The sequence below is a fragment of the Salmo trutta genome, chromosome 33 (genome assembly GCF_901001165.1).
Source record: "Salmo trutta chromosome 33, fSalTru1.1, whole genome shotgun sequence".
Lineage (NCBI taxonomy): Eukaryota > Metazoa > Chordata > Actinopteri > Salmoniformes > Salmonidae > Salmo > Salmo trutta.
This window is the reverse complement of record NC_042989.1, coordinates 28,795,828-28,804,656: the sequence shown is the minus strand read 5'-3', so window position 1 is coordinate 28,804,656 and position 8,829 is coordinate 28,795,828. Positions and strand designations below refer to the sequence as shown.

Below are 8,829 nucleotides of genomic sequence, written 5' to 3'. Positions count from 1 at the left end.
CACGTGCAGCCCTTCTGCCAGAAAGTGCACCCCAGAGAGGACTTGGACATTGTGTCTCTTTAGAAAAATGTGTTTTTTAATGACTGATAGCAGCTGGAGTCCTTCACAGCAGTTCAGTTCAAGCTGCACTTTTACAGGAGTGGATGTGTATCTGTCAGATTCCTGCATGGCCCACATAGTGAATATTCATTATATGTTAACTGTAGGACACTTGAGATGAAAACATCTGCTAAATGGTTACTGTTGGAGATGTCTGTCAATGAAAAAAAACATATTTAAGACAAGGTTAGATGTGAGAGGACAGGAACTAATCAAGAAGTGATGCAGACAAGTTTATGATCAAAGGTTTTAGTAACAATTACTATTTAGTCCTTAATTAATGACTATATTAATTTCTATCAGTTTTGGGATATATGCATTGTGAGCCAGTGGCCAGTGCAAGAACAACAGAAAGCTAGCATTAGCATTTTGAAGGGCAGGGACAATTAATTAATTCCTTGAAAGCTAATCGCCTGCATTAATGGGAATCCTTAAGAATGCTACTGAACGTGATTCCCATGTTAAGGTGTGTGTGTATGTGTGTATGGGGGTTTTAGCAGTCCCTGTTTAACCCACTGCTCATTAGAAACATACTCTTAAAAAACACAATTTTTCCTGCCAATGTACACTCTCTCACTCTCCCTCACACACACACACACACACACACACACACACACACACACACACACACACACACACACACACACACACACACACAGATAATAATATCTACTTGCTTCTATAATTGTCAAGCACTCTTGGGAGAAGTGTATCTCTTTCCTATAAAGCTAAGAAACAGAAGTTATTCACACAATGTTTGACTAGCATTCTCATTTAACTAACAGCCAAATCACATTAAGTCTCCTGTCACCTTAAGAGTTAATTGAATTCTCATTGATTCTTTAGTCTTACTCTGCGTGGCATTTTATCTAACAGCAGTGGACAAACAACTTAGAAAATGGTTGCAAATGTTTTGATTAGGAGGATAGTGTTTTACTGCCAAAAAACAGCTACTATGTTATAAATTAATTATGGAATAAGTTAAAGAATTTACAGCTCCACAATGTTCTAGCGACCCTTTATTGTTGCCTGAGCCTTTCTATAGGAAATAGATAAAGTAAGGAATACATACGTGTGTATATTTTGTGTATATTGGTGTGTGTAATATTTTAGAAACAGTTAGAATACAGTGTATGACTGCACATATATCTCTCTGAGTGTGTGTGTGTGTGTACGATGATTACGTGTGTGTGTGTGTGTGCAGGACTGGAGCAGAGAAATCTGTTGTAGTGCCACACCCATCTCTCTCTCTGTCTCTCTCTCTCTCTCTCTCTCGCTCTCTCTCTCTCTCTCTCTCTCTCGCTCTCTCTCTCTCTCTCTCTCTCTCTCTCTCTCAGTCTCTCTCTCTGTCTCTCTCTCTCTCTCTCTCTCTGTCTCTCTCTCTGTCTCTCTCTCTCTGTCTCTCTCTGTCTCTCTCTCTCTCTCTCTCTCTGTCTCTCTCTGTCTCTCTCTCTCTGTCTCTCTCTGTCTCTCTCTCTCTCTCTCTGTCTCTCTCTCTTTCTCTCTCTGTCTCTCTGTTTCTCTCTGTTTCTCTCTCTCTCTCTGTCTCTCTCTCTGTCTCACTGTCTCACTCTGTCTCACTGTCTCTCTCACTCTCTCTCCCCTCTCTCTCGCTCTCTCTTTCTCTGTCTCACTGTCTCTCTCAATTCAATTCAAAGGGCTTTATTGGCATGGGAAACATACGGTATGTTTACAATGCCAAGGCAAGTGAAATAGATAATAAACAAAAGTGAAATAAACAATCAAAAGTGAACAGTAAACATTACACTCATTAGTTTAAATGGAATAGACACATTTCAAAGGTCATATTATGGCTATGTACAGTGTTATAATGATGTGCAAATAATTAGAACAAAAGGGAAAATAAATTAACATAAACATGGGCTGTATTTACAATGTGTTTGTTCTTCACTGGTTGCCCTTTTCTTGTGGCAACAGGTCACACATCTTGCTGCTGTGATGTCACACTGTGGTATTTCACCCAGTAGATATGGGAGTTTATCAACATCTGGTTTGTTTTCAAAATCTTTGTGGATCTGTGTAATCTGAGGGAAATACGTGTCTCTAATATGGTCATACGTTTGGCAGGTTACGAAGTGCATCTCAGTTTCCACCTCATTTTGTGGGCAGTGTGCACATAGCCTGTCTTCTCTTGAGAGCCAGGTCTGCCTATGGCGGCCTTTCTCAATAGCAAGGCTATGCTCACTGAGTCTGTACATAGTCAAAGCTTTCCTTTAAATTTGGGTCAGTCAGAGTGGTCAGGTATTCTGCCACTGTGTACTCTCTGTTTAAAGAAAAATAGCATTGTTTGCTCAGTTTTTTTTATAAATTCTTTCCAATGTGTCAAGTAATTATCTTTTTGTTTTGTCATGATTTGGTTGGGTCTAATTGTGTTGCTGTCCTGAGGCTCTGTGGGGTCTGTTTGTGTTTGTGAACAGAGACCCAGGACCAGCTTGCTTAGGGGACTCTTCTCCAGGTTCATCTCTCTGTAGGTGATGGCTTTGTTATGGAAGGTTTGGGAATCGCCTCCTTTTAGGTGGTTGTAGAATTTAACTGCTCTTTTCTGGATTTTGATAATTAGCGGGTATCGGCCTAATTCTGCTCTGCATGCATTATTTGGTATTTTACATTGCACACGGAGGATATTTTTGCAGAATTCTGCACGCAGAGTCTCAATTTGGTGTTTGTGGAAGTTACCTGTGGTGCAGATGTTTAGGCGAGGTAGTATGTAATGATGGAATGGTATGTGGTCATGCAGTATGTGTGAAGATTAACACCTCTCTCCTTTCTACCCCCCTCCCTCTTCTCCCTCCCTCTCTCCCCCTTTAGACTCCATGCACGTAGAGGACGTGGAGGCAGTGCAGAAGCTCCAGGATGTGCTCCATGAGGCCCTGCAGGACTACGAGGCAGGCCAGCACCCGGAGGACCCTCGTCGGGCAGGCAAGCTGCTGATGACCCTGCCCCTGCTCCGCCAGACCTCCACCAAGGCTGTGCAGCACTTCTACAGCATCAAGCAGGATGGCAAGGTCCCCATGCACAAACTCTTCCTGGAACTGCTGGAGGCCAAGGTCTGATTGGCCAACCACGTCCACCACCTCCGAAATGTCAGTCAGTCACACACAGGCTCCTCCCATTGACCCCCCAAAACCCCACATGACACCTGAACTTCCCAAACTCGCCGCCCACTGAGAAAGATGGGTGGGAGTAACCTCTGAACTTTAATCCCTGACCTCCGTGCATTAGGGGAGACACGGACACTGAGACGAGACCTCTGCTGGAGGGTCGTCTGTGTACAAACTATAACCAAGTCATAAACCAGCTACCATAACAATGGCACTGTAAACTACTGACTGTCGACCTCGTGTCACTTATACATATAAGAATGATTAACAATGTGATAATTGACTATTGACTGATGAAAATATTGAAAGGAGGAATTTAAAAAAGAAAAGAGAGAGAGACACACTGCTCTGGTTGTCTTAGCAGCAGATAGACTGTAAAGCTTCTTCTCAGTTTCCCAACCCAGTTTTTACACGACATGCTCTGCAGAAGAAAAAAGAACATTAACAAATACTTTTTGTTGATGGTTTTCATGAGGAAATGGATAACGGAAAAGAGAAGAGAAGATAAGAGGAGAGGAGACTTGCCCTGCCAAAGGATGGAGATCCATTCAGTTGATGTCTAGCGAACGTAACCATCAGCCCCCAACACCTCATCTGATAGTCTGAGGAACAGTCTGGCCTGCTTAACTACAGTGTTAGAACACAAACAAAGTTCCCACATGCCAGCCGATAAGATCGTTGTCATCACCCCCAGCCTTCCCTTTGGATTTGTCATTTTAATCACTTACAGCCATTAGACTTCCTCTTTACCCTTTTCTGTTGTCTTCCAAAGGGTTTTTACAGACAGAAAGTAGTGGCTTGATTATTATTGTTACCTGTTCAGGGAGACGGTGAAGCTTTAGTCACTCATGCAATATGAATGAGAGGTACAGGAGTGCTGAAGGGACATATTTATGGTTGTGTTGCAACTTTTTGGTCTTATTATTATTGAAATGAGTAAGGGTGTAAGTATATGATTCGGTCATCATATATGGTCCATGATTATTTTATTTGGTTTATATTGTGTTAATAAGAAATCAATCAATATATGTTTATTTCTATCAGCTTTACCACTTTCAGCAATTATATATGAATATATATATAAATATATATATGGATCGAATTTTATCTTCTCCAAGCAATAGTCATTTAAAAGGAGGGTGCATATTAACATGTATGCAATTAATGTTTGTGCCAGTCTTCGTTGGGAAATGTTAACATTTCTACCAGGTGTAGCTTCTCTCTCTGTGCTTGCCATAGGCTATTAGATGACATAGTCTTAGAATCAAACCAACCCAAGGCTAGGGAAGCACCATGAATGTGGAGGCAAGCAAATAACTCATGCATTAGACTCTGAAGACCACCATTGTACCAAGAACAGTCATCTATAGCCAAGATATAATACTAAACTAGCATTTAGGAAAGCAATTATCAGCAACGGGGTCATAGGAAGGAATGAGGTTAGGATTTGGTACAGGGTTTTTGTACGCAGATTAAGAACACCAATATCCGAAATCTAGATTATGACGTAATCTCATATAAAATGGCAACTGATTCCAGTTGAGAACCTAAACGATAAATCAAGTAACCTACGTCACTCTCTATAACAAATATGTCAGTATTATTAGTAAGGGGTATTTTCTGAAACTTCTTAACCATTGTATATTGTAAATTAACAGATTATAATTCTAATCTAATACATTTTATTGGAATAAAAATTTTAAAAAATGAAGAAAAAAAATGAAAAATTGTAGTTCAGCCTCTCAGTGTTTCATGTTTGCTGTGCTTTTTCTGAAAACGCTCCCTTTCTTTTCTTTCGTTGCTTTTATGTTCTTCCCGTTTGTTTCATTCAGCGTCGTCGTTGTGTACTTTCTTGTGGTGGTTCCAGTTCTCGTGGCGTGCGCTTTTTTAGACACAGGGTAGAAGTAGAGAAAATATTGGCGGTACCGACCCTCAGAAGATAAGGGTCGGCGTGTTCTCACATACCTACCGACTTACCAGGAAACAAGGCTCTTCTATTTAGCTAGTTCTGCTTGATCAACAGATCCAACGACTATACCATCATCATCATCATAGTAATAACCTATACTGGCGTAGAAGAGAATAGCAAGTATCTAAAGGAAGAAACAACATATTTCAAAAGGGATCATTTGTGTAACTTTCTTGTAGAATAACATTGTATATCTTAGGTTTAAATAAATACAAATAAAAAAGACATTTGAGTACTTCTGAATGATAGCTGACTTTTTTTGATAACTTGCTGTACTGTACATACTGCTTTCCATTCAGAAACAGCTGCGTTGTAACATTATCTAAACTCTTTGAGGTTGCAAAGGGAAATAACATTTAAAAAAAAAAGTATTTTGGGGGGTTTTGGAGTTAACGTTGTGTGCTTACTAAAAGCAATGAAAAAAGAAAGACAAAAATATAGTTCTTTTCTAGGACTAATGAGAGGTTGTGTTTCTAATTCATTTATCTTCTTCCTTCGTCCTGCGTGTTAACTATTTACCATCTATTCATCATCGGCTAAACATAAAGTATAGAGCATGATTTGGAGAAAGTATTTAACTGAAAGTACTTTCCAAAATGCAGGCCCCAGTTTAATCAATTGCAGATAAAAGGAAAATGATACTTATGTACTCTGAATGTTAAAGCTGCATTTTAAGGCCAGGTGTGGTTTCATGTCAACATCTAATGACAATTTTTGCGAGAGCAGCTAGCTCGCTGTGTCAGTTTGAACATGGTTAACACTTCAGATACTGCATGATCCCGCAGTGGTGTTTGACTTTATTTGCAGTTGTGTATTGCGGCCTGAATTCTCTATACTCACTAACGAGGAAGACAATAATGTCAAAGTTGTTGTGGGAAACATGTTGGCTCGTCTATCATTTCCATACACAACTCCTGGGAGAGAGCTGTTTTCTTCTGTTTTCTTCTGTTTTCTTCTGTTTTCTTCTTCTCTGTCGGTTTCTGTTTTTAGTTGATGTTTCTGTTTGTCCATTTTCAAACCAATACTATGTGCTGGCCAATAAAAGGAGCTGAAAGAGAACACAACCGTCTCTCATAGGTCATTTAAGCTGAGCTGAATTGGATGTTTAATAATAGCTGACAAACCGTAATAATAACATAATAATAATAATCACAACCTTGCCATAGAATAAGGTCAAAGGCTTAGTCTTCAACATTGTACCTTTCAGTCTCAAGACATGGTTAAGCATATTAGCTACACTATTAAATATTCAATATTCTTAGTAAACATTAAAGTTACCATAACAACACTGCTCTTGTGTAAATTATCGCCACACATATTGCTGGCCTACTCACGTAATTCTAGCATCTTAAATCATGCTGAGGTTTTGCTGTGTATTTTTCAACACCTTTTATGGATCCTATTGAAGATAGAGAGAGAGGACAGTAATTTAGCCATAACGAACGAGGGCATTTATTCTCCCAACATGATTTTGTTATTTAAAGCAATATGACTGTGCAACAGACAGACGGACGGACAGACGTTGCACTTTGTGTTTGAATTAGATCAATGCTGTATCTATTGGACTATTTTATCATTAGAAGATACGGAATAAAGAAATTAACATGTACAAACAACTGCTATTTTTTATGAGAAGTGAAGGAGAATAGTGAGTGTTCGTCAAGTAGGTCATTATGCCGAGGTGTACTCATACATACCACGTGTCTTCTTAGGGTATATCCTGGCTGTTTGACATGCACATGTATGACAATATAGAGGGAGGGGGAAAAGGTTTAGAAAGTCGGAAAAATAATATATGATTAAATGACGAAAAAAGATGTGAAAGATCTTTCGGACCAGGAGTTGCTGGGAGGCCGTGAGAAACATGTCCGTACTTCTAGATGTCCTTCACATCCGTTAACAATCACCTGTATATTTTTGTGACGTGTGTATCATACAGTGTGCTCCAACGATATGTCCATTTGTGTAAATGTATTTATTTTACATTGTATATATTGTCCAATGCAAAAAGAGAGACCTTTGATTCTGTAACTACGATCAGTTCAGATGTGTTACTCCCATCATGCCATTCAGGATAACGGTAGAGCAATATTAAAACATGCTTCCAGGTTTGACCTTTCTGTAGCTACCGTGTGCTTCTTTACCACACACACACACACACACACACACACACACACACACACACACACACACACACACACACACACACACACACACACACACACACACACACACACACACACACACACACACACACAGACAAATATACTTCTAAACAAGACTTGGTGGACACACACACTAACAGTGGGAATTCCTCAGAGTTTTCTTTCTGCTCTTTCTGTTGTTGACTTTGTCCTCTCTGTTTCAGTGATGTCCCATACTCCCAAGGTAACATTACCTTCAGTTAATATAGGTAATGACAAAGGTAGTGGAAGTCAAGGAGACAAGATTGGGAGGGATGGCCACGTGACTCTATGACACATGTAATATCCCTATGTCATCCCAGTTCACGTCAATAGGTGTACATAAGAGTACATGTCAGCCACGCACAACAGAGTCAATAAACCACAGAGCTGAGATGAACGAGAAATAAAAACCTCCACTGTCCGCCAGGAGAGAGAGACAGAGAGGGAAAGACCAGAGAAGAGGAAGACAAAGAAGGCTGGCAGGTCTAACACCAAAAACAATCGACCACATCTCCTTCTTCTCTTCGGCTTGGACTATTCCGCTCCCTGTTCCTACTAAAACCCCCGGCGTTCAGCCATGTGCCCTCTGTCCCCAGCTCTGCTCTGTTAATACGTAGCAGCACTAATGTGGGCATATATTTAATGTTCTGAAGCAGAAGCGTTTAAGCCTTTCAAACGGGGAGCACTGACCTCCAAGCAAATATTTTTCAACAAGATGACATCAGTAGATATTAGCCGAGCAGGGCCCAATGGTGCTGGAGAGATTTTTTGTAATTTTTTTATTATTTGTCGCCAACGCCGCCGCACAAACGTTTTACTGCTTGGCTTCGGAGTTCATTTATTTTATTTTATCTTTATACCATTGATTCATTATTATGATACAATAAAAGCTACTTGAGCATTTCAGCTGCTGAGTGCCGTTGTCGTTAACCTTGTGGAACGCCCCAAGACCTCCTGTGCATCTCTAATGACTGTTTTAACTCCCCCTCTATCTCTCGCTCCACCTCTCTCTCCAACTTTCTCTCCACCTCTCTCTCCACTGCTCTCTCCATCTCTCTCTCCACCTCTCTCTCTCCACCCACCTCTCTCTCTCCCCACCTATCTCCACCTCTCTCTCCACCTCTCTCTCCATCTCTCTCTCTCTCCACCCACCTCTCTCTCCACCTCTCTCTCTCCTCTCTCTCCACCTCTCTCTCCATCTCTTTCTCCACCTCTCTCTCTCTCCACCTCTCTCTCTCCACCCACCTCTCTCTTTCTCCAGCTCTCTCTCCACCTCTCTTTCTCCAACTCTCTCTCCATCTCTCTCTCCACCTCTCTCTCTCTCCACCTCTCTCCACCTCTCTCTCTACCTCTCTCTCCACCTCTCTCTCTCCACCCACCTCTCTCTTTCTCCACCTCTCTCTTCACCTCTCTCTCCAGCTCTCTCTCCATCTCTCTCTCCACCTCTCTCTCT

The 8,829-nt window shown here is 40.9% G+C and overlaps 1 protein-coding gene across 1 annotated transcript in view; it reads left to right on the top strand.

The window, feature by feature from the left end:
- The window catches only part of esrrga (estrogen-related receptor gamma a), a gene marked incomplete in the record, with an annotated part of 157,880 nt that extends 150,576 nt beyond the window's left edge, over positions 1–7,304 (top strand). Inside the window, 1 exon segment of the mRNA XM_029730559.1 lies at positions 2,929–7,304. Within this exon segment, the coding sequence (XP_029586419.1) occupies positions 2,929–3,173 (245 nt within the window).
- Positions 7,305–8,829: the final 1,525 nt, after the last annotated feature.